Source organism: Pectinophora gossypiella, chromosome 3 (genome assembly GCF_024362695.1).
Source record: "Pectinophora gossypiella chromosome 3, ilPecGoss1.1, whole genome shotgun sequence".
NCBI lineage: Eukaryota > Metazoa > Arthropoda > Insecta > Lepidoptera > Gelechiidae > Pectinophora > Pectinophora gossypiella.
Window position 1 is genome coordinate 11627201 of NC_065406.1, and position 27060 is coordinate 11654260.

The following is a 27060-nucleotide window of genomic DNA, read 5'->3' on the forward strand; positions in this document are numbered from 1 at the left end:
AATATCAAGTGGAATTTTCCGTCGCAGAACTATAGAACTAAAAATATTAAAAAAAACACAAACATTTTCATGAATTTTCCGACAGGAAATTCCACTTGATATCAACTCAGAATCATGGTCTGAACCATCCCCCTCAGTATTCGTTACGGTGTCACTAACACCCATACCTACTTGTATGGCTACTTGTATGTACTTGAATGGGGTGTAAGAGACATCGTAACGAATACTGAGAGGGATGATTCATCTCATTATTTTGAGATAATATCAAGTGGAATTTCCCGTCGCAAAAGTATAGAATTGAAAATAATTAAATAAAACGAAAAAAAAAAAACATTAATTTTGCGACGAAAAATTCCACTTGATATTAACTCAGAATCATGTCTGAATCATCCCCCTCAGTATTCGTTACGATGTCACTAACACCCTGTATAAAAATAATTGTTGGTTGATATTTGGATCACATTATGTATAGAATTATATTGCTACCTATATTATTTCTCTTTATTTTGATCAGAATAATAATGGGTGGAAGATGTAATTGTGCCCGGGTGTAATAAAAAGGGTCATAATTTATACCCAAAAACAAAGATAAAAGATTCGTATGTTATCCTGTTATCGGTGAGATTAGAAAATTAAACGAAGAAAAATCTGTAAGTACAGCGCCATCTATGTTGTTTTTGAGGAACATAGCCTGGAAATACCTCATTGAACGAACACAAATTGCTTTTATGCTTCAAAGAACTCATAAAATAGCGGCTAAGATTTTTAAAAAACTTAACTGCTTTTGAGCCCCCCTAAACGAACGAAAAACTCTCGTGAATTTTCAGTATTTCCTTGATAATTGCCTTAGGGTCATTTCAGAAGTAGTCGCTTCTGTATTACATACATACACAAACTCACGCCTATTTCCCATCGGGGTGGGCAGAGACTATGGAATTCCATGAGGACTAGGTTAGCCATTACGCTACTAACTCAGAAGACATGGCGGTGGCAGAATAACTGAGGATAGACCTGTCTACTACATACATACATAAACTCACGCCCGTAATCCCTAATGGGGTGGGCAGAGCCACAGACAAACAAAGACAACTTGCAGCCATTATGAAGTCCAAATATAGATTATGATGAACCTTATGATCACAAGAGATCATCCTATCGCCCATCTTCTTCTATCGTGTGGGTTGTGAGGTGAATTACCAACCTCAGCAACCCTGGTGGCAGGGTTATTATTGAGCCGCCAAAGGCATGACTCATGTAACGACTACATACTTACATCGGTAAGTAGTGAGTAACCGGGACCAACGGCTTAACGTGCCTTCCGAAGCATGGATCATCTTACTTTTGGACAATCAGGTGATCAGCCTGCAATGTCCTAACCAAACTAGGGATCACAAAGTGATTTTTATGATATGGATTTGAACCCGGGACCTCCGGATCGTGAGCCCAACGCTCAACCACTGGACCACGGAGTCCATAACAATTATGTAATCAATAATGATGCCGTACCAACTAAATCCAAGTCACTTCGCAATAGGTTCCTCTGAAACCGCACATTGGGCAGACCAGCCATTCGTATGGTCACTTTAATGCCCGACGGCGAGCCATCGGTGACCCAGCGGCTGTGAAGAAAATCTCATTAGTAATCAATCATCTTTTCTATCACACATCTTGTTCTTCTAACATAGATGGTGAAAAGCCGGTGTGTATACTATACGCCTCTGCCTACCCCTTTCGGGGATACAGGCGTATGTTCTTCTATCGTGTAGGTTATGAGGTGGATAACCAATCCGAGCAACCCTGGGGTCAGGGTTATTCTCGTCCCGCCAAATGCCCCTGACGTGACTCATGTAACGTACGTGTAAACGATAGAAAATTCCACTTGATATTAACTCAGAATAATGAGCTGAATCATTCCCCTCAGTATTTATTACGATGTCACTTACACCCTGTACAAAGTACATACATATAAGCCGTACAAGTAGATAAGGTATTAATGACATACTTAGTAACAAATACTGAGATTCTGAGTGGAAATCGAGTGAATTTTTCTATAGGAAAATTCATGAAAATTTTACTGTTTTTTATTTAATTATTTTCCGTTCCATACTTTTGTGACGGAAAATTCCACTTGATATCAATTCAGAATCATGACCTGAATCATCCCTCAAAGTTTTCGTTACGATGTCACTAACACTGTATTTACTAATGACTTTTTAAATTACCTACTCTGAAGCGACTAAAGTTGCACAAAGCATATTGTTCCAAACATTCTACGGCACTCCTACTAAAGATAAACATAGCTTCACGCCTGTATCCCCGAAAGGGGTAGGCAGAGGTGTATAGTATATAATACACCCACTCCTCGCCAGCTATGTTTAAGTCCCATGCAATAGGGTTCTAATGTTTCTACATCCGTAGTAAAAGCATAGAATAATACTACGTAGAACGGCAACTCTCTGCCCCCCACCAGCGGCTGGGCTAGGTTTACCTCACCCCCGTTGGTCTTACTTTAGTCTTCCTAAAAGTGTGGTAAACGTGAAGAGAGGAGCAATATGTACAAACAAAGAGCAAAACTGCAGTCACTGAGCCCAGCGAATTATTTGTAAACAGTGGTGAAATTACGAACCATTAGTTATCATAATTATAAAATTTATGTTTATGTAGGTGTTTTTGGTCTATTATAGAAACAACATGTAACCAGGAGGTCATAAGTACAACCGGTTAATTTATTACTTTGCAAGAAACTGATTGGACTTTAGCACCATATCGTACCTTGAGATGTGTACAGTGGTCAGCTCGCTCTCCAAGCAAGATGGCAAGCAGGGGTCATCATCATCTAAATCATCGTCAACGACATGTTTTAGCTTCTGATCTTTAAAAATAAAATTCCCATATGAAACACACACTTAAAGGTATACCTAACACGAATTATTACATGCTTACTTAATTAGTAAGTATAACATACTAACTTTCGTACTCTACCAAACAATTCAGTCCAGTAAAATTACAATACTTGTCTTTATCTGTAACAAACAAAATCCTTATAATCATCATCCATCTTTTACCCCCACCAACATGTCTCCCTGGTGGGTCGTGAGGAAACCCACATTCTCGACCAATGAAATGAAATGTACTTAATGAAAACGCTTATAAATAATACTATCTAATTGAAATAATAATACTTTTGCGGAAATCCAAATCATCATCATCATCTCCCTAGCATTATCCCCTTTTTCACAGGATTCGCACTTTTTTATTTTAGTCTAAAATGCTTAAAAGCTATTCTGCCTAGTACTAAAATATTTCTGAACTAGGAGTTCAAAATACCTACTGGTTATGGTGTGGGCTGCTTAGTTTACCTACCAAGCAAACCCTGGTGTTACTGTTCTTTCATGAACCGCCTTTCGGCCGCTGACATGGTTCATGTTATGACGATCACTACCATCATAGATAGTAATGACCGGGACCACCTACGTAGGTTGATAGGTAAGTAACTATTTATTTATTTTCTAGTTTTCAGTGCAAATAAAATAAAACCGTTTAATTTAAAAGTGTTTTTACCGATTTTTTTACAGAAGCGACTGCCTGTCTGACCTTCCAACCCGCGAAGGGAAAACCAGCATAATACTGGTTAGGTCACGTACCTACCTCCGAAAATGCATATCTCGGGGAAATCCAAATCCAATAAGTAAATAGTAGTGAAAGACTATTATATTACTTACAGGAGAGATCTCGTCCTGGATGAATGCAGCCACAGTGTTGGAAAGCATGTTCTGTGTTGCGAGCGAGACGACATGCTCCATACGAATACACCTACAATAAATATAATAATGAAATATACCAACTATCAACTTCATATCGATCGAAGAACACAAATTAAAATCAAATCGAAGCAAATGGAATTCCATAGTCTCTGCTCACCCCGGTGGGAAATAAGCGTGTATGTATGTATGTACTATGAACTTCATGAAACAACAAAAACATAGCACCACGCCCGTCTTCTCGAAGGGGTAGGTAGACGTGTATAGTATTACAGCCACTCCCCATCAGCTATGTCCCATGTTATAGAGGACGAGCTTATATTAACAAGGTAACTTTATACAAAAAAACAGTACAGGTGCTAAATGATAATGTCTTGTTCAGGGGACAGAGGAATTTATAAAAAAAATGAAAATTTCGATGCCACCTTTCATCCATGCTTTCATCGGCTCTGGCATTAACAGGTATCCATTTGTATCAGAAACGATTTACCGAGTAAGTATCAAAAGGCGTGTCCGGTATCTCGTGGAGGTACCGGCAGCGGCGCTGGTAGACGTCATCGTATACCAACATGGGGTCGTTGTCGAACTCCACCAGCGAGAATATGTACTCCACGTCGTTATACTGTCTGAGCAACGGCCGCAGCTCCAACTTCAACTTTAAGTCTAAGTAGTTGGTTGATAAATCCTCTGTACTATGAAGTGATACCTGTTTAGAAGGGGAAATTCAATCAATAACACTTTAGTGAACATCGGACAAAATGAACATAGGAAGCACAAGCTACCCGTACGTGACCTAAGTTATTTACCTACCGTGGCATCATACATAAGCCTGAAGGTCATCACTCCAGGTCCTGTGGTTCTATTCACAGAATACAACGGCTCCTCGCTGGAACGCCTGTGAAATACTGATCATCGGTTTACCAGATTCGTAATTGCATTAAACACTTGAGCAGGCGTTTTAATGTTATCATTTATCTATGTTATCTTATGGGTATCTCAGTAGAGTGTAGTAGTGTTTTATCAAGAAAATAATCACTTACTTGCCCTGCAATGTGTTGAAAGAGTAGCACGGCCCATATTCTGAATCCACTTGGTGGAACTTAGAGCAACAAGGAAACGCTTTCCCGTCGAGAATGCAGTCCGTTATAAGTTCGTTACAAGTTTGGTGTACCTACAATGGTTTAAAAGTGATGGATTATGAGTGATTTTATAAAATTGTACTCAAAAAAAAAACAAATTTTGGGGTGTGTGGAAAATACGGTTTGATGGACTGATGCTAGATGTAAGGTAAGTCAAACTTATTACAAGTATTTTCTAAATTACATTTAATATTGGTTGTTACTATCCGGAAACAGACTTTAAAAGACACTCCTATTGACATTGATGTACAATATGGTAATATGCCTATTGTTGCTGTGCTAAGAGGAAAACAAAACAATATAATATAATCTGCATTTCATAATTTAAATCGTTGTTAGGTAACAAAATGTTCAAAACAATCATTAGTTACTTAAAATATATAATGATCAGGTTAGGTAAGCGAACCCTGTGCGAAAACGGTATAATAACGGTACAGTACTACGGTATAATACTAATACTAGATGATGATGATGAATTAATTACCTATAAGTATCGTTAGTTCACTCATTTTTCTTTTCGTACCTACAAAGTCTCGTGCATACAAAATGCTATGCCAAACAAAACTTAGTTATGGACCTGTATTAACTTGAAATATGAATTCCTAAACAACCTTCTCAATGATCCCCCTCCAGTCCAAGTTACAGGGTACCCGGGAACCGCAGGGCTCGCACACTCCCTTTCTGCACAGCAGGGCCTTGTTGTAAACCAGCTCGGTCAAGTACCTCTGCAAGTCGTATGACTGGGACTTCATCAGCTCCGCTGGCGTGTAGAAAAAAAAACAATATACTTAGTACCTATAATGAGCCGTGGTAGCCAAGTTGGTAAAACGTTTGCCTCTCACTTTGAGGTCGCAGGTTCGAATCCAGCACATGCCTAAACCAATGATTGTCGAATTTGTTTTCGAATTCATGTTTGGATCATAAATGATTATCACGTGCTCAGCGGTGAAGGAAAACATCGCGAGGAAACCCACATTCCTGAGGAATGCGTTTTCAGAGGTATGTGACCTAATCTGTATTGGGCTGGTTTTCCCTTCGCAGGTTGAAAGGTTAGATAGGCAGTCGCTTCTGTAAAAAAACCGGACCTATCAAATCTTCAGATTAGGTAAGCGGACCCTGTGAAAAACGGGATAATGCGAGGGGGATAATGACTTAGTACCTACCTACCTACCTTCATTATAAGAATGTGTGCCGCAAAAATAATAAGAAAATCTGCCAAGGTCGTACTTGGTAGCAACACGTATGATGACTAGCTATCTCGCATGTTGGATACCAACGAATAAAGTAGAAAAAGCTAAGCTTCTTTAATTCCTCGTATTGATCACACGATCAAAAAAATACAATAAAGTGCTTGAATTTATTTGTATCATTATCTTGTCCTAAATATTATTTCTACTCGTTCTGCTATCAATTCAAATCTATGTCAATATCATTTAATAGGTACCGAAACGTAACATATTATATTTATTCGATATATACTTAAGAAAGGAAAAAATTATTTAAAATATTGGCAAACGAAGTTTCCTCACTCTACCTTCCTAGATAACACATCAAATTATACTATAAGTAAGTATTATAACAATGCATAACTGTTTCTCCCTCCGTCTGCTTTGGACGAATTGGCAGTCTCTTCTGTGGAAATACAAACCTGTCAAATCTTCAGCTTATATAAAGGACGCCGTGAAAAAAAGTATTTACGGTAAAGCTCAGTAAATTTCCTCTGCGCCATCTTGGGGTGGTAAAGCTCGCAGATGGAGACGGCGGGGAAGGTGGTGGTCCAGGGTAGGTAACGCGTGTCTGCCGTGAAGCTCACATCCGCGCCGCGAGCCACCACCGGCACCAGCAACAGGTAAAGACACCCCGTGGACACCACGAGTACTACCAGCCAGAACAACCTACAATACCATATCAAATCAAGTAGGTAATTTCAAGCGTGAGCCATCTCAGGGGACTCTGGCGGCTCTATAGCAAGCCTGGGACCAAGAGTGGGGATCCGGTTTGACCTACACATGAGTGAAGAAGAAGAAGAAACTAGTGCTTTCTGAACGCTAGTAAAGGAAGTCACCAACTTGACTGTACTAGATGCCTCAAGATTTTACATTAAGTGAGGAGATACATAACATACATACATAAACAGCCTATATACGTCCCACTGCTGGGCACAGGCCTCCCCTCAATCAACCGGAGGGGGCATGGAGCATACTCCACCACGCTGCTCCACTGCGGGTAGTGAGGAGATAAGGGCGATTTAATTTTAAATACTCAATATTCAACAAAAATAGCATATTAGTTCAATAGGTAATAATGACCTACTCGGCTTTCTTTGTTAAAGATAAACCTGGTCTAGACAAACAATGTTATCTCTATCATAATTTTCGTACGAGTCGCGATATGTTAACTAAACAAGATAATACGTAACGGAAAGGATCTTAGTTCTATCCATTTATTAACAAAATAAATAGATAATGGATGGTTATTTTGTTCATAAATGGATAGACCTAAGACCTAAGATGACAATAAATTGGTACAAAAGAACTTCTTCTATCGTGTGGGTTGTGAGGTGAATTACCAACTGGTGTCAGGGTTCATGCCGCGAAAGGCCCCTGACATGACTCATGTAACGACTACTAACTTACATCAGTAAGTAGTAATCCGAACTAACGCCTTAACGTGCCTTCCGAACAACGGAACATCTTTCACAAAAGAACTTATTGTCAAGTTACTGTTAATCTCTTATTGCCCATTTATTGTCATCGAAATCATACTCAACTTTATCTAGATAAATATTAAGTCTATAGTGATGAACATTAGCGAATACCAAATGCAATTTACAAATACTTAGTTGCCAGAGCGTCGCGTCGTCTAGCGTTGTCACACGTTCTAATGACTTGACTAATTTTATTGGCAGTAACAATCTCAAACAAAGATAAGACAAATGAATAACATCATAAACAAGGTGTCGTGTCTACAGGCTAGGTGCCGTTACATAACACTAGCATGCTCGTAGAATACTTCTCACAGATCAGTGCCTAAAGATACTACTCGAGACTCACTCACCGAGTATTTAAAAATAAATCTCATTTTTATATACTCCCGAGTTAGATCAGTTGTGAAGAAAATAAGTGTGAAAAAACATGGATTTAATCATTATGTCGTGCATAGGTATGCAGTAAGTTTTTATTTTAGTATACTCAGTAAATAATTCAACTTTACAATGGTCTTTTCTGAGGTATTTTCCTTATTTACCTTGTTTATTAATATTAAGCATCTATAAACACAGTTTGACCACGAATTATAAGTAAATACTTGTAATAAACCACTTTGTGATAATAAAACATAAATTCAATACATTTTTTTGACGTCACTTATTGTAGATTTGCCGCAAATTGGCCGGCATCCAATCAGTGGACCATCATATATTTGTAGAAAATAAAAATAAAGTGATTTAAAATTGACAAACTGTGATTTTTATGTCACATAACTTGGAATTGTGGATAACAACAAATCCCTTCGTTGCGTTTGGTGATTAACATGAATGCGTAAGTAAGTAATATAATAATTTTATAAAATCAAATCCAATTTCATTACATAAAGTAGAGCTATGAAACGATATATTATTACCTGGCTAGAAAATTTGCATCCTCGCGAAAGAGATGCCCCAAGCCATGGATGCCGCTGTTCCGACCCAAAAACAAAAACCTCTTTCCGAAAGAAAACTCCAATCCACTGGATTTTCGCCTCTGTCTATACATTTTTGTTACTGAAATGCAATAGACAAGTTACTGAAACGACTCGTGAAAATGTTTCATTAGCCGTAAAAGCTTTTTTAATCTATTCCATAATTATGCTACTTGAAATAATGATATAGAGAATTAGGGTCATTACCGTGTTAATAAATAAAACGAAATGGTAGAAAGTAAGTAATTAAATACGATTATATTCATTATTGCTCTTATTAATATTACATTTGGCACGTAAAAATATATTTGCGTTTTAATATATATTATTAGTAATGTATAAAACTTTATTAACAATATGAAACTTATTATTATTATTCTTAATTATCTATCAGCACCGTATGGCAGTTACCATAATAGAATAACATACAATACTCTAAGGCTTGAAGTGCCTACATATAACGATGAACAACTCAGATGTTATTACCTACATAGGTGAAGGATTCACACGTCGTCGCCTAACCTATTGTCACACCCCGGACACTTCATACAAATAACCTCGTTTTACACAGACACTACACATTGACATTATCGTAAAAGTCTAAACTATGTTCGAGGAGGGGTGAGGTAAACCTAGCTCAGCCGCTGGTGGGGGCGAAGAGTTGCCGTTCTATACGTAGTATATTTATTATTCCTTAGAATCAGAATCAGAATCAGAATCATTTATTCAACGTAATTATCATGGATAAACTTGTTGAAGGTCAATGTAACATTTTTGAATTTACGTCATTTCGCAAGGTGTTATGGCTGAGGAGAAGAAATGACAAGAAACTGCAACAGCAACACATCTTTTAAATCAATGAGGGTACATTACAAGTTATTTAATAACTAGAGGAACACATTTAATACCAGACATTTTTATCATTTAGGTAATCATTAATCTTATAATAGGCTTTTTTACATAAAGTAAGCTTCACGTGAGCTTTAAATTTGTTCTCTGACAAATTTAAAATATTATCTGGTATTTTATTGTAAAAACGTATACATAACCCCAAAAAAGATGAATTTAATTTACTTAATCTAGAATTTTGAACAACAATTTTATTTTTATTCCTTGTATTGTAAGTATGCCTTTCACAGTTTCTCGGAAGGAGAGATACATTTTTACGCACATACATACCTAATGTTTTCATAAATATATTGACTTGCGACCGTCAGTATATTTATTTCTTTAAACAGCTCCCTTAAAGAGTCCCGACAACGCAGATTATAAATAGCGCGAACTGCCCTTTTTTGAATAATGAAAATAGTTTCTACATCAGCGGCTCGACCCCACAATAAAATACCGTAAGACATTATGCTGTGGAAGTAGCTGAAGTAGACAAGTCTAGCAGTGGGTACATCTGTGAGTTGTCGGATTCTTCTGACGGCATATGCTGCTGAACTTAGCTTGCCCGCTAGTGATACAATATGTGGGCCCCATTGAAGTTTTGAATCTACAGTAATTCCTAAGAAAACGGTGTGTTCAACAAAATCTAGTTTCTCGTCGTTAATTTTAATGTTATTATTTACTTTCTTTACGTTTGGTAGAACAAATTTAATACACTTCGTTTTCTTAGCATTTAGAACTAGATTATTTACTGTAAACCAGCTTAGAACCTGCGACACAGCGCTGTTTGCTTCGTCAAGTTCCTCTAACTTTCTATCGATTTTAAATATAAGAGAAGTGTCATCCGCGAACAGTACAATGTCAGCTTGGTTCTGTACTACATAAGGTAAATCATTTATGTACACTAAAAAAAGGAATGGCCCCAAAATGGATCCTTGAGGAACTCCCATTTGAACATGAGAGCCCGAAGAAGTCGTACTATTGATTTGTACCTTTTGTATCCTATCACCTAGATATGAATTTAACAAACTGAGAGCTCCATTATTTAATCCATAGTGCCTCAATTTCAAAAGCAAGGTCTCGTGATCCACGCAGTCGAATGCCTTAGACAAGTCACAGAATACTCCTACGGCATTCTGCGACTTCTCCCAAGCATCGAAAATGTGTCGAACAAATGTGACACTCGCGTCTGTTGTAGACCGACCCTTAGTAAAACCAAACTGCTGGCTGTGAAGTAAGTTATTTAAATTAAAATGACATAGCAGTTGGTCGAGAATAATTTTCTCGAAAATTTTACTAAGTACTGGTAGAATAGAAACCGGTCTATAATTCGTGGGATCTGATTTTGTGCCCGATTTAAAAAGAGGTATAACTTTACTGATTTTCATTAAATTTGGAAAAGTGCTATTTTCAACACTCATATTAAAAATGTAAGCTAGATATGGTGCTAAGATATCAATAACAGAGCTCATCAATTTGACAGACAATCCCCATAAATCTTTCGAGGTTTTAAGTTTCAGCTGTTTGAATACTTTAACAATACTACTCGGATCAACGCGTTTAAAATCAAATAATTCAGTGCAAGCAGTAACATTACTTTTCAACAATATATCAGCTTGAACAGGAGAGGACCTGAGAGATTCTGTAGTTTTTACAGGGATGTTCGTAAAGAATTTATCAAAAACTTCAGCTACATCTTTATCTTGTTTAACTAACCCAGTGCCCGATTCTATATTATATTCTAATTCACGCGGTTTCGAAGCCTTTGTTTCGCTATTTATTACTTGCCAAACTGCCTTTATTTTATTATCCGCGGTCTTTATTTTTTTTACTTATTCTATATTTATTTTACTTATTTTATACTTATTCTATGCTATTGTGTAGATGAAGTGCTCGTATACGGAATGCACGGACAACTATTTACAAAAGTATGTACCTACTCTGTTAATCTATGGATATTAATGTGTACTTACATATTTATTTATATAGAGCTTACTTATAGTATATACTTTACTGCACTAAAAAACTACAATTACGATAAGAGCGGCTTATCTAAGGCTACTGTAGGTAAATAGCCATTAGGGCTGCCATCTTTCGAATTCCACTCCAGGTGTTTGGAGTTTTTCCACCAATCAATCAACCAGGTATCCACTCGACAACAATAGTTTTAACACGCTGCATGTTTGGCAATGTTGCACGATGACAATTATAAGGGGCATTTTTTTGTTCGCTCCCGTGCGTAGCAAGCGATCAGACGAAACGTGCTGGCTATTGTGTACCCGATTTTAATCTATTGGCGACGCGACTAAAATTAAAAAATAAATCTCTACTTAGATTAGTGTGCCTGCACGATACGTCTGTCTGCCTAAATGTGATAATCTCGACAATAAGGCGTTTTGTGCAGTTAATATCCTCCGCGTCCAATACAACAATGCTTTCAGGGTGCTGTTGGGGCTGCCAAGAGATATTAGTGCATCGGGGATGTTTACAGAAGCGTCCACTGATGGGTTTAACGCTTTAGTACGGAAGCGAGTGGCATCCCTGTTAAGTCGATTGAGGGGTGGTACCAACAGCCTCCTGAAACCCATTGTTGATATGTGGGACAGTCCTATTCTGGGTTTTTGGGTGAATATGCATGTGTGCTCAAGATATGTTAAGAGAAGGATGCTGTTGTAAATAATAGCAACTTGGCAGTTCCTATGTATATGTAATGTGTGTGTAGGATAGATACTAACATAGTTTAAGTTCATTAAGTTCATTGTTACTAACAAATATGGATTTAGGCCTGAAATAAAATAATTCATTTCATTTCATAATATCATGGAATTTTCGAGAAAGGTACACTGATTATACCAAATCTCGTGCAGACACCCCACAAATGAAATATTGAGACATATAACACTTTGTTTTGCAAGATAAACTGCGTCGTTTTTCTTGTTTGATATCCGGGCTTAAAACTATCCTAAGGTGGCAGCCCTCTAATAGAGTAGTCCAACTCTTTCAAAGATCTTTCAGTGTCCTTTAAGGAACAAACGACAGTCTTATAGACCCCCGAATAAAAGTAAGTGCTTAACTATAAAAAGAAGTAGCAAATAATAATAATGATAATAGCAGGGTGTCCCGTCAATAGTGAATCAAACGAAACATGATGATAGCTAGGGTCATGACATGACTAACCAGAAAAACGAAACTCGGTAAACAAATCACATGGCAGCTTTTTCATGCGATTTCTATAAATCTGCTCCATTTTTTTTACCAGTTCTCCTGAATAATTGCTCTAAGCAAAATTTCTTCCTCTCCGGTTGATTGAGAGGAGGCCTGTGCCCAGCAGTGGGACGTATATAGGCTATTTATGTTAAGTAAAATTTAAAAATTAACGGCAATATCCCAGCAAAAAACAGGTTTGATTCACTACTCACGGGACATCTTGTTTGTAGTAGTCGACGACATGACGACCCTACCCCGGCTTAAAAACGGTGAAAACCAACGGACTTTCATCCGATAATTCTACTCCACCATCCTTTGGTAGTGCTGCTACGCGTGTCAGTTATGGTTTTTGATGCCTGCTCCATGGGGTCAGCATAATCTGGTGTAATATTTTGTGGGTATTTCGTTGTAGAGTTTGACCGGTCTAACTTGAACCCTTCACGCAGGTCACGGAGCAAGTCCGCTCGTGGATGATGCCGCTCCCATTCGGTTGCTGTTGAACATACAAACATTCATAGTAAACCTCACGCCGATATAGTTACCACGACAGAGAGGATAACCTGCAAACTTTTGATAATCATGCTTAAAGATTCCCGATAAGTACACTAGGTTTCTAAACTGTTGCCTTCTCCTAAAAATATAGGGTTTATATTGACGTGGCCCTTGAATCGACATTTGATATTTACGGATGTTAGGCTGTTCGAAACAATTAAAGTTTTACTATTCCTCCCCCCAAGCTTTTTTTTTTCACGTGACTTGTTGTAGATTTGCCTCAGATGGCATTAACTACTTGGCCGGACTCCCCCCAAGCAAAAGTCCAAGCTTATTTAAAGTCTTGTGACTTGTGAGCAACTTTTAGTGCTAGTACTTGCCTATTCAAATTTTACTTTATACTCGTATGATAGTAAAATAATTACCGGATGTTTTCGCAAAGTAGGAAGGGCTCTCATCTTCTCCCAACTCCCATTTTACCCCTACCATCATCGGTGAATTAATTACTTAATACTTACGACAATAAGGTTGCTTTTCCGTAGTAAGCACGAAGTAAGCACCCTTGGCCCTTGGCCTGCAATTGCCCCCGATTGCATTGATGCCCATATCAACACATGATGATATTTTGTCGCATGCTGCCGTCAAACTTGTATTTACACTAAAACAATACGAAAGATCATTATATACCTATTCATTCTTAAACATTACCAGAGATGAAGGAGAATTATATAAATCCACAACACGCTGCTTGTAGAAGTCAATAAATTAAGACAATATGTTTAAGGGTAATAGCATCTCAGTCAATGAAAGGTTTCTGTAAAAGAACCAACGGTTCGGTACCGGTTGTTATACCTAGCTAGGACAATAACGTAACAATAGAGGCTGCAAGCTGAAATTTAGCTTTACTTTTAAATGCTAAATTTAAATGCTACGATAAAAATAAGTACCTCTTACCCTTCATAAGTCAAGTTCCAGCTATGAGCTCTAAAAGAGCAATTATTGTTAATGAGTGACTCAGTGAAAAGCAGGTACGCGCGACCGTGACTGCAAATCGCTTGTTGTAATTCTGAAAAACGAAATAATATTGTGTAAATAACATTATAAGGAAAATTGTTGAATAAAATCGATTGTATTCAACTTACTCTTAGGGGAAAATGGCAGGAACCGATACCACAAGGACTTAGTGTTATTATGGCAACCAGGTTGTTTCATACCACCGTTAGGATAAAAATCTGCGTGACCTGAAATAGAATGAAGGTCAATCACTTGTCACTTAGGAAGTTAGTACAAAATACAAACTGGAAAATCCCAAAAATTCGTTTGAATTTACCTACTTACATAGAATTGTTAGCAAAGGAAAATTTTGCCTCCGGTAAAAAACTAAATCCCCGCTTCATAATTAAACGTACTTACCAGTAGGATCGGGCAGTCCAAAACCAATTTTCTTCAAAAGCCGTCCATTGGTGTGGATGACGTCAACGAAATCTGCGTCCGATTCGTCCAAGCGCTCGGTACGGTCCGATGTACGGAAACAGGGTTGGGCTGGATCTAGACCTTTATTGAAAGGAAGAATTTTTTTATTGACATTTCATATTATAAAAACTCTAAATGACAGTTATTGGCCGGCCAAAAGGGGAAAACGGACTCATATGCGAACAATAGCCCTAGCCTTGTCTGGACATCTGTCCAAAAAATATAAAACATAAAAATATGATTATCCTAAACTAACAGACTCGTCAGAGGTAGGTACATTCATCTCAAGATGATCGGGTGCTCAGATCACCACTTTTCACCTGAACTTTCTGTTAGACCTACTGGACGTGTACATTAGTTCAAACGAGTTATATTATTGCATTTAAGTCAATTAGTATACATACATACATACATAAACTCACGCCCGTAATCCCTAATGGGGTGGGCAGAGCCACAAGTAATCAAAGACAACTTGCAGCCACTGTTGATACGATGTCGTAAGCTGGATATGATGAACCTTACGGTGATAAGGGATCAGCCTATCGCCCATAACTTAGTATACTAAGTGGATAATGGGTACCTACCAGTAATTCTTGCAACGCCGCCCAAATGGTAGGAAACGTAAGAGCAAATATGTGCTCCTAAGCTGTGTCCGACAAAATGGAAGTCTTTGGTACGTGCGCCCGTTGCTGCTATCAATTGTTTAAAAAATCTGAAAAAGCATAAACACCTATTTAGGTACGTCGATGAGAACGCGGGTAAGTTTTCCCCCAAAACTGCACATCCAGTTGAGCGGAATCGTATAACGGACGGAACTTTCAGTGTGACGCAGCGTCAGGATTTCTACCAATTCCTATTGAACTGCGTTCGCTAGGTCGGAAAATCTACGTTGGATATGTCAAGGTCGCAGTTACACAAAGTTAACTGTAATTGAGGAATTAGCTATTATTACCCACCCCGTCACATCTGAGCCAACCCTCCTAGTATTAGCAACCGCTCGCCAGTATTTCCAAGTATTTCCACCTCCACTCCAATCCACAACGATGACGTTGACGTCTCCCTAAAACCAAAAATCACAGTTAAAATGCAAATGATGGCTGAATTGCAAAATAGACTCCGCTTTGCAATTCAGTCATCGTTAGTAAGCAGAAATTATGGGAAGCCCTGGTGTTTTTTCAGTAGGTACCTGAGTTCACTAACTTTTTAGCGGAAACCTACCACAAACCCGCACATACACGTGTTTTTCCTTCTATTTTACAATTTCAGTATCCAAATAGTGATTGTACAGTTGAGTACAAAAGCAAAACCTTGGTAAGCTAGATTACCCATGATAAAAATGCTCTGGTCATATCTGTCACCCACGACGCATTGCTGTGGCTCATGAACCCGTGAACAATCATAATGGTCTTCCTTTCCGGTTTGAAATCCACCCACTCGAGACCAAATTGGTCACCAGGATACACCTGCAAAACATGATCAAGTTAACTCCTTCTGGAAAAGAATTCAGAAATTGAATTGATTTCTTTACTGGACAAATTTACGTCTGAAGAAACAGCTTGCATGTGAGTTCTTGAGACCCCAGCTAATGTAAGATTGTCATTATATAGTATAAGCTAACCACGTGACTGACGTTGACACTAACAGAAAGTAGACTTCGGCTACGTCCTTCGGTGGAAAAATCTCGAATAAAAGTATTCCGTACTTTCTGTAGTGTCAACGTTGTTGAAAAGCGTTGTTGTATGAGATAATTATTACCTACCACGGAGATAGCGATCAGAAACATAACTTTAAATTCAAAAGATAGGTCACAGAAATGGTTCTATTCACCTGAACTCTATTTGGTTGAAGTCTCGACGAAAAGTAGAAATGAGTGTTAACTTTTTCAGGAGAATCCGGCTTCATGTTTAACATCCACATGATCTGCGGTGCCAATGACCCCAGACCGAAACAATCCACTATTTCTGGTGTCGTCCGAAGCGTTGTAGTTTGCTGCAATAGTTCTTTACTTTATTATTAAATAAAATGTAATAATATATCGAACTTGATAATACAGCCAACCGTAATAAAGATGGTCCCAAAGTAACTACTGGCAAAGCAAAATATTTTCTATGGCTTTTATAATTACCACGCCTTTATAATTAGTATCAAATATGTTCATCACACTACGAATTTTGTAAACAAGAATCAATCTAAGGTTTAGTAGGCAGTACTGTTATCGACTATATTAACTGTGTTTTTACAGGGTAGATAGAGAATAAGGCAGTGCGCTCAACTCCAACAGTATGTTAAGAGTATAAGAACTCTTCCCAGGAAGCATTTTAACATATATGTTTGGTTCCTAATATCGTTCATACGAAAGCAAATAATTGTTAAGTAGGTATTATATAAACCAACCTGATAATCAGCGTAGTCCTCATTCCTCTGAGTCGTAGTAGTATCATTGTACATGTTGAAAAACTCCTGCAGGTCCTCTGGGCTAATATGGTTCTCCACTGTCGGAGCATGACATGATTTATTACTTGAATATTCATGAATTGCAATATATTTCCAACAATAGCAGACTGATTCCCAAGCAACAACTAAAGCAATCGCTGCTATAACGACATGTGAAAGGGTATGTAGGCAAGATGGGATGGTACGCATGGTACGGGCGGAATTGCGAATTGCGACTGTTACAAAACTGTGACGTCCTTCAGTAATTGTTGCATGAGCAAATATTGGAAGACCTTCGTTCGTTACCTGTCAGCGGTAGAAACGCGACTCATTAAGTAAATGCTTAGTCCGCGAATTAGATTACTTGTATTGACCTAGCGATATTGCTAAAGTATGTCATGCTGACCAAACAATAACGCTGCGGTCTGGGTCACGGTCACAGGACTCCTTCTACGTTTGTAGGTCAGGAACTCGTTGGGTTTACGACGATTTGTCCTTAGTGTGAGTCATATAGATATAGGTTTTTCAAGAAACTACGTATGTTTCCGTCGCAAAAAACGTGGTACGGGACACAGGTATCCCAGAAATTCCATGTTGCGTTGAGGAAAACCTCTCCGACCCGGGGTAGGTACTCAAAACGAAGTTAATATATTCTCTTTGGTTTACATACAAGTACGTAACTAATTTTCTAAATGAAAGCAACTCGGAATTAATGTATTTAATTGCCTCACGTAAAATTGAGAAGGAAGGTATATGTAAGTTAATAAACAACGCTTGCCAATGGATTGCCCGATTAATCATTTGCGCTACTTAGGTTTAACATTTTTAAATTAACATTCTCATATCAGGCCTAGAAATTTTCCAACTCCCGCCCTGAGATGGCATTGAGGAAGATGATAAAAGTATTATTCAGTGTGTCGTCTTGACAACTGATCAACATCTCTGACCTCCGCAAGCGAGCCCGCACGACAGTCTGGAGACTTCTGAGTACCCACTGACACGCCTCCGCGAAGACACTGCAACGCGTATCAGAAATCACGCAGACCGTTCTGCACGCAAAGATGAAGTTGGATAAAGTCTATTTTGCTACTTGTTTAAAATTGCGGTAAACCCAGTGCGGCAAAAGTGAATCCTTGCAATTTATACGTATCTATCTATTCTACCCAAATTAAATAAATCTAACTTTTATATATTTTTTTTATTTCTTATACTTATTTCGATTTAATGAAGTTGAAAAGGCGAGTTTATAAATGTAAGTGTTTTTATAATTCAATCACATAGGTACTTAGTAGTCTCCTTATCTTCAAGTGGATTGTTAGTGTGTAAAGTGGTCAAATATTTTCCGTTGGATACAAAAGTATTTGTATTAAGTGGAATAATTATTATAAGATAATCGATTACAGTGAACAAAAAATGATTTAGTGAAACTTACAAATAAAATATCAGCTTTGCAAATTAAAGTACTCATAAAAAATAATGATAAAAGTTTGGTAACAGCCTGTTATGTCACAAACGCAAACTTGGGCCTGTTAGGTTTGGGGTGTAAGGTTCCTAATGGCTGTGAGGGCTGGTTATCTGAGGCGAAGGCTGAGAATGAAACGTCCAGAAGTAGGCACAATTCACTGAATTTAATTAAATTCGTACAAAAAAGTGTTCACATTACAGTAGTTGAATGGAGAGCAAGAACGGAAGGGAAGTGACAAAAGTGTTGTCACACAAAAAAAAATATAAATTTAATGTTGGGGATGCCAACATGCTGCGGCCACAAAAGAAAGCTTTAGTTACGAGCAAAGTACTTTTATACAAAACAATTAGTACAAAAAACCAAAATTCTAATGACTTTAAACATTATACAAACAATTCAAAGCCAAACTAAACTGTATGGCAAAGCAAAAGCTAGCATATTAATAACAGGTTTGTTATTGACTATAAATTACTTTACATAACAATATTATAGTGACAAACGCTAGTGGCTTTGAACAAACACAAATCTATCAAACAAACTAAACATTTTATGAATGAAATTTAGAATGTTAATTTATTAACTTGATAATGTGGTCGCATATAAAACGATATAAAAGAAAATCTAGTAACATTTATGCCTACAAATGGTTATTATGACAAAGAAGTTGTACATTTGTAAAACATAAGATTACATTTTTTAAAGAAAATGTTAAATGACAGCATTCAAGCATGTAAGATACAAAAAATAATTATCAGTAAGTATGGATGTACCTATTGACATAACATACACCATGACATAACATACAACATTGTCCTAGTTCAACTTTAGTTACTTAACTATTTAAAAACTTTTACACCTAATCATCACAAAAGAAAAGGATCAATTTGACACAGTCATGCACTAAATAAAACTTTACACATACTCATTACAAAATAAAAGGAATATTTAAAAATATGCCATGTCCAAATTGACTTAATAAACATAACATACGTCCTTATCATAACATACCTACAATAGGTGGCTTAATAAACTTAATATCTAGTAAATAGAAAGGCAATAACGTTTATACTTAGATATTAAACATACGCATGTTTCAAATAAAAGAAAAATGTATGTAGTACCTACTGACATCTGCACTTGACAGTACATACTTATTATTATTAATTAAAAAGACAACGCAGCGAGTACGCCTGCACCTCGGGAGCACGAAAATGGTATACATTACCCAGCCTAACACTTTAGAAAACAAGGTATAATAATGTGTATACTACAAGGAAAAATGTCTACATTGTAAATAAGAAAGTAAATTGTATAATGATTAAATAAGTTACATTATGAACTTTATTTAATTGGTAATACACATACGCGAGTTATAGATCTCGTATGGGTATTCCCATTAGCTGTTTTAACTTCTACCGCACGAACAATATTATCAGAGCCAGGAAACAACTTAGTCACCCTTGCCATAGGCCAATACAAAGGGGGTGAATTGCTTTCACTGAGTATTACAAGAGAACCTACTTCTATATTAGGCATTACGTCTGTCCACTTTGGACGTGATTGTAAAATATTCAAATAATGTCTATTCCAAACTTTCCAGAAACATTGTTGCATACTAGTACATATTCTCCAGAACTTGAGTCTGTTCTGAGGTATGTCTGTTACATCTTGCTCTGGATAGGAATTTAAAGCTGTTCCAATCAGGAAGTGGCCTGGTGTTAAATAAGAATAGTCATTAACATCATTTGATAACGGAATTAAAGGCCTGCTGTTTAGAATAGCTTCAATTTTACATAGTACAGTATGTAACTGTTCATAGGTTAACAATGCCTTCTGAACGACTCTTTTCATGTGGTGTTTCACACTTTTAACACCAGCTTCCCAAAGACCACCAAAAATGGGCGAATAGCAAGGAATAAAATGGAAATTTATGCCTTTTTGAGATGCATATCCTTGTACCTGTGATTGGTGAGCTTTGGAAGTCTGTAATTTATAAAAGTCATCAAGTTTGGTTTTTGCACATTTAAAAGTGGATGCATTGTCACAGTATACGTCTGTAGGAAGGCCTCGACGGGAAATGAAGCGGTCAAAACAGGCAAGAAATGATTCTGTTTTTATATCAGAGAGCAATTCTAAGTGTACTGCTTTTGTAACGAAGCAGACTATGACACAAATATAGCCTGTTGATACGACAGACCGACGTATCGTTGATTGTTTGACGCTTATCGGGCCAGCAAAGTCAATACCGATTTTCTGAAATGGACGACATGCATTCACTCTGTCATGTGGTAAAGAACCCATCAGTTGTTGAGATACATTCTTTTTTAATTTCCAACATACAATACACTTGTGTATGACCTTTTTGATTTCACGAATACCGTTAAGCAGCCAGTATTTTTGATTCATTGATGAGAGAACAAGTCGCTGTCCCGCGTGAAGGTTTTTCTCATGCTCGCTTCTAATAATTAACTCTGTTACTCGGGAACCTTTAGGCAGGACAATGGGGTGTTTTTGAGAATAAGGAATATTGGCGTTATGCAATCGGCCACCTACCCTTATTAAACCACTGTCATCAATGAATGGATACAAGGCCTTAATATTACCCTTTACAGTATTATTACATTTTAAAGAATATAATTCGTTTTTCATGAACTTTTGTTGTTCATATCTTAATATTAAATTTAATGAGCTATTTAATTCAGAACTAGATATGAAATTATGTTTTATTTTATCAGTTTTTGTGCGTGTGTTACTACAGAAACGTAAAATGTAAGCAAGAACCCTTTGCATTCTATTTATATCTGAATATTTATCAAGAAAATCAAGGTTTATGTCTGCCTTATCAGAGAGAGTACAAACCATTGCACTAGAGAACTCAGAGCTCCTTCTCACCTCGGGTAGACCGTCGGCCGTGTACTGCTCTCGTTGGGGAGCAACATACTTACTGTCATGGAGGAATAAAGGTGCTGTCCACCACAACTGGTTACTCTCGAGCTCATGGGGTAGGACGCCTCGGCTCAGGCAGTCGGCAGGATTCTCGTGCGTGTTTACATATGCCCATGTATACTTACTGGTGAGCTGGGAGATCTCCTTTACCCTGTTTGCTACATAAGTATTTAATTTAGCAGCATTAGTCTGTATCCAAGCCAGAACAATCTGTGAGTCGGAGTATAATACAACATTGTTAATGGTCTTTTTTAATGAGAGTGTATCATGCACTCTGGTGATAAGCTTCGCAAGCAGCAGTGCGGCATTGAGCTCCAGTCGCGGCACGGTGAGACTCTGTTTGATGGGGTTGACGCGAGACTTCGAACAGAGTAAGGAAACATTCACATTACCTGTTGAGTCAACCACACGCAGGTACACACAGCAGCCGTAAGCAGCGGAACTCGAGGCATCGGCGAAACCTATCAGTTGCAGACATGTTGCATTTTGTAAGCAGACATAACGATTGAAACTCATGGGAGCCATAATTGAAAGACTTTCATAAAACTCACGCCATAGCTTTCTTAAATCATCGTTAAGTATGGAGTCCCATTCAAGACGTGCTTCCCAAAGCTTTTGCATAATGACCTTAGCACTTACAACGAGCGGGCCCGCCAAGCCTAGCGGATCAAAGAACTTACTTATAAAACTGAGTACTTCCCGCTTAGTGTCAGGTATGTTAGTGCCTGTATTAGGCGCAGAAAGGGTAAGTGTATCAGACTTAATGTCATAATTAACACCTAACGTTTTTATACATAAATTAGTTTTTTCTAAGTCAATAGAGTCGAAATACTGTTTGTCTGTCGGTATGTCGTGCAAAGCCTCAACTCTATTAGAAGACCACTTATGTAGCTGGAAGCCTCCCAGGTCCAGAAGCTTGCAAAGTTGCTCTTTCGACTCTATCAATGCGTCTAAGGAATCATTGGTAGCTAAAATGTCATCTACATAAGTTTGATTCTTTAGAATGGATGATGCTAATGGAAAATCCTCTGCATATCGATCAGCTAATTCTATTAAGCAACGAGTGGCTAAATACGACGAGCTTTTTAGCCCATACGTAACGGTATTTAGCTGAATACATTCAACATTGTTGTCTGGCGAGTCACGCCAGAGAATGTTTTGCAATGGGCGATACTTTTCATTAAGACTAACTGCCCTAAACATGTGTTTAATATCAGTGACAAATACATATTGTTCGAATCGAAATAGAATTAAAATGTCGAACAATTCTTTCTGTACTACAGGACCATTTAAAAGCAAATTATTAAGTGACACTTTTTTATTTGTTTTCATTGAAGCGTCAAATACAGCCCTGCATTTAGTACTTTTCTTATCCATTCTTACTACAGGATGGTGGGGCAAAAAATAAACTGGATCTGAATTTAAATCATATTGTGCAATGTCAATTTTAGATCCATGTCCCAACTCTAAATATTCATGAATGAAATCTTTATATAATTTCAATAAAACTGGATCTTTATGCAGCCTATTTTCCAAATTATGAAATCTCTTTAATGCAAGGTACAAGGAATCTCCCAGAGTATCATTGACAGAGTCGAGAGGCAACTTTAATGGTAAGGCAACTTCAAATTGGTTGTTAGTTAATTGTACATTCTCTTGAAACATTTGCTCACATGCTTCGTGCTCTGACACTTTTTCTGTGAATACCTGAGGCACATCTTCAGTCTTCCAGAATAGTGACATAGTGTCGTTAAGATCAGAATCACACGTAGTACAAAACAAAGATACCACCTTCTTGTTTGACTTTGAGGGGTGAGCAGGAAGGCTGGGGAGGTTACCCGCTATGACATGGCCAAACTGGGTGCTGAGTAGTGTTGGTGTAGGTGCAGACTGTGACGCATTAGGTGCTGAAGGTGCAGGCGACTGGATGGAGACAGGCTCATGTTGCAGTAACACCTGGAAAAATATGTCAGCTCCTATTAATATATGTATGTTACTCGGCTCATGAAAGTCTTTGTCAGCAAGGACAACATCGGGGGGCAATATAAAATTACTCATGTCAACCTTCTGCTGGGGCAACTTGGTTGTGATCCTGTCTAGAATGTAACAAGACACTTGTATATTAAAGTTTCGTACAAGAGAATGTATTTGAAGTGGCACATACTGATTTACATTACTGACAGTATTGCCAATACCTATAACACCTGACTTCTGTGTTTTTGTTTGTAACTGCAGTAATTGTACAAGCTCAGCAGTTACAAATGATACTTGGGCACCACTGTCAAGAAGTGCTTTGACATGCACTTCTGTACCATCTTGTGCATAGAGCTTTACTCTAGCTGTAGGTAGGAGTACCTGTGTAGAAGAATTTGACAGCAGAGTGACTGGAGTAGGTGCTTTGTCCTCATGCAGTAGTGTGTTGTGCTTCTGCTTGCAAATGGAGCACTTGAAGAAGTAACGGCATGGTCTCTTTGGATGACAGGTAAGACAGATCTTGCATATATTATGTTTTGTTGTAAATGTGTGTCTGTCTGCAACATTCAGAAGTTTAAATTGGGCACAAGTAAATAATTTATGTGCAGACTTACAGAGTAAGCATGATGGTTGCGGCTTGGTCATCACGGGGTCTGCAGCTGAACGCTGGTCCTTCACAGCTGGAGGCTGATCCTTCACAGCTGGAGGCTGGCTCTTCACTGCTGCAGCTACCATCCTCGCCGGTGCTGTCTGCTTCTCATGGAGTGAAGAAGGCCGCTCTGAGTTCTCAAGTGCTAATGCACGTTTCTCTAGAAAGGTTATGAGACATTGAACGGTTGGTGTATCGACACTCCGCACCAATTGAAACTCCCTATTACATAAGAAATCTAGTTTCCGTAGTAACACACACAAAATGATTGGGTCCCACTCTTGTACATTACAATTTAAATTTTTTAAAGCAGCTAACTGTTGTTTTACAATTGAAATAAACTGTCTAATATGATGAGCAGTTGACCTTGAAACTTGTGGGATATCCAATAACATAGATATATGCTCATTTCTGATTTTATATTCATTGTTGTACCTGTCATTCAATATTTGTAAACTTTCAGCATAACTTTCACTGACCATAGGCAACATTTTAATCAAATCTAATGGTTCACCCCGCAGAAAAGTTCTCAGATAATAAAGTTTCTGTATTTCTTGTAAATGAATGTTGTCATGCACCATAGAATTGAAAAGGCACATGAAGGTTCTATAATCTGAGTACTTTCCCGTAAAATGTGGCACTGTAATTTCAGGTAACTTAGTTGGCACATAATGACGAGAACTATTTTGACTTTGACTTTCGTTAGACAAAGAAAGTGAGGTTAATTGTTTAATAATCGTTAACGTGTGCAAGTATTTACTTTCGACAACGTCTGAATCCTCTTTATCACTGGGATCAAAACCCATAATCTGAAAATTACATTCTTCATAACGGCTGAACAAATTACGAAGTCGTTCTTCTTTAACAAGAAGGGCCTCCCGTGTCAATTGAGGTTCAGAAGTTGTGTCTTTTAATTGATTGTATAATTTAGTAATTGAACTTTTGAGTGAGCCTCTTTGCCTGTTTAAGGTGGATATATTATGGTCAATTTGTTTACCTGATGACAAATCCGTTTCCATTTTGCAAGTTGTAACGCAGCTTTTTCTAGCACAACACAATAATATATAAAAACTAGTTACGTAGATCTTAAAAATATTACTAGATCTAATTATAATTAGTCTCTGAAAAAATATTTTATTACGACGTGGCACGAAACAAGGTGAGCAATCGACGCGAAGAAGAAACAAGATGGCGATTGGGCGTCGGCCGGAAGTCGTCGGCGGCAGGCGCGAGCGCGGGTGTTCAACGATGCACGCAGAATTTCGCGACCTCTTGAATTCTTGATTACGTCCCTAAACCACATATGTTTATGGTCGAGATTACCTTCTTGCTTGATTGATGTCGTGTCACGTAGAAATGTTCTATGCGTAGAATGTAAAAATGATGACGCAATAGAAAATAAAATGGATGACTCCCGTTGGAAAAAAGATGTTTTCTTGCAGCTCACTGACTGAATGTAAATGGCACTTCACGCCGCTTCTTCACGTGGCGAATCACGTCGGTTGTCCTTGGCGTATGGTTTTACTGCTCAAGGAGTTACTCGTACGAGATTTTTTAACTGCACACGTAACACACACTGCGGTTGGCTTCGTTTCTTCGTCCTTTTCCTCAGTCTTTTCGAAGGACCAATGTTAGGTTTGGGGTGTAAGGTTCCTAATGGCTGTGAGGGCTGGTTATCTGAGGCGAAGGCTGAGAATGAAACGTCCAGAAGTAGGCACAATTCACTGAATTTAATTAAATTCGTACAAAAAAGTGTTCACATTACAGTAGTTGAATGGAGAGCAAGAAGGGAAGGGAAGTGACAAAAGTGTTGTCACACAAAAAAAAATATAAATTTAATGTTGGGGATGCCAACAGGGCCATTGACGTTATGACCACGGAAAAAATATTTTAAGAAGTTTAAATACTTATATAAATACCTACTCGTAGACCGATGTTTTGTATAAAATTATGAGACAAAGCAATTTCTGGGAATAGGTACTTATATGAAATTGTGCTAACGAGTTAGGCAATCAAACAAATACTTCGTATATGTATAATACAAATATATCATACTCACATTCATCTGTTGTGACAAACGAACGCTGAGCACTTCCTTTGCCAACACAAATTAGCACAACGAAAAAAATAACACTTGTTATAGTTTCCATTTTTAAAATGTTAATTAACTTATTTTGTATATCTAAATTGCACGTTATTGCGCCGCACAATATAAACAGAGCACAGTGGTCTAATTAGTAGAAGTGGCTAACAATAAGTAACCAATAACAATAAGCCTGTTGGTGATTCCGCTGGTAAACCCACAGTGACATTGAGCGTGCGCATGGTGTGTTTACCGGAGATCAGCAAGCTACGCAGGATGCAGTCCTGTAGATAACCGCTATCTGCCTCGCTTCTGGATAAACGCAACTATACTGCGAAAAGATTTTCCACTAGTAACAATATTACTCATTTTCAATGCCTTGTCTATTGTGTTGAAACAAACGTAAAGAGACTGCGCAAGTGTGCAGGCAGCGCAACGTTTGCTGCATTAAATTGAAACACATGCCTAATTGATCTCGGCTTATATGTATTAAGTACGTACCTATTATTAAATTTAAATTCAAAATATTTATTTCGGGAACTGGTCCATATTATGTTAGTAACAGATTCGAAAGACGACAATATATTAAATAAGCTACATGAGACCGGCCCGAGTCACCGATGCTGCCGTATTGAAGTATTCATGTTTAGATGATAGAATTGATATCACGCGGTTTCCAGGATACCTACCCAGTTAATGGCAATATACACTCGCAGCTAGAAGTGGGTGTACTACACACCGTTGCCTGCCCTTCAGGGAAACATGAGTGATAAAAATTCAATTGATTTAACAAATAAAATTTGAAAATTATGTTTGCATTTCAACTAACGTTTTAGTTGAAAAAAAACCATTAATTCTAACAAATGAAATAT

General features: G+C 37.8%; 4 protein-coding genes across 9 annotated transcripts in view; 1 reads left to right on the plus strand and 3 right to left on the minus strand.

The window, feature by feature from the left end:
* Window positions 1-1480: 1480 nt before the first annotated feature.
* On the minus strand, window positions 1481-12054 carry LOC126382297 (uncharacterized). The gene is made up of 9 exons (XM_050032115.1): window positions 11894-12054; window positions 6599-6795; window positions 5512-5660; window positions 4802-4932; window positions 4572-4656; window positions 4252-4467; window positions 3014-3023; window positions 2773-2872; window positions 1481-1619 (listed from the first exon to the last, which is right to left on the minus strand). The coding sequence occupies exons 1-9, from the start codon at window positions 12052-12054 to the stop codon at window positions 1481-1483; spliced, it is 1188 nt and encodes a 395-aa protein (XP_049888072.1).
* The window catches only part of LOC126381724 (serine/threonine-protein kinase polo), a 40794-nt gene continuing 18658 nt past the window's right edge, over window positions 4925-27060 (plus strand). The window contains exons 1-2 of one of the 4 annotated variants that reach the window (XM_050031177.1): window positions 7910-8062; window positions 8275-8439. The gene's annotated coding sequence lies outside the window, so the exon portion shown is untranslated. Of the gene's footprint in view, window positions 5049-7909; window positions 8063-8274; window positions 8440-18308; window positions 18324-27060 lie in introns of those variants that run through there. The other 3 variants (XM_050031178.1, XM_050031179.1, XM_050031180.1) reach the window with 3 other exon arrangements.
* Window positions 12823-26434, minus strand: LOC126381729 (pancreatic triacylglycerol lipase-like). Its single transcript, XM_050031186.1, has 11 exons — window positions 26165-26434; window positions 17033-17130; window positions 16466-16627; window positions 15964-16101; window positions 15595-15698; window positions 15223-15350; window positions 14579-14719; window positions 14308-14406; window positions 14120-14231; window positions 13684-13823; window positions 12823-13166 (listed from the first exon to the last, which is right to left on the minus strand). The coding sequence occupies exons 1-11, from the start codon at window positions 26253-26255 to the stop codon at window positions 12961-12963; spliced, it is 1419 nt and encodes a 472-aa protein (XP_049887143.1). The 5' UTR covers window positions 26256-26434; the 3' UTR covers window positions 12823-12960.
* Window positions 18681-26011, minus strand: LOC126381679 (uncharacterized). 3 transcript variants are annotated; one of them, XM_050031142.1, is made up of 2 exons: window positions 24071-26011; window positions 18681-23438 (listed from the first exon to the last, which is right to left on the minus strand). In XM_050031142.1, exons 1-2 carry the CDS (start codon window positions 25122-25124, stop codon window positions 23422-23424), a joined length of 1071 nt encoding a protein of 356 aa, XP_049887099.1. In that variant the 5' UTR covers window positions 25125-26011; the 3' UTR covers window positions 18681-23421. The 3 variants fall into 3 exon arrangements, with proteins under 3 accessions (XP_049887099.1, XP_049887093.1, XP_049887096.1); XM_050031136.1 differs by having other exon boundaries at window positions 18681-24265; window positions 25103-25980; XM_050031139.1 differs by having other exon boundaries at window positions 24071-25980.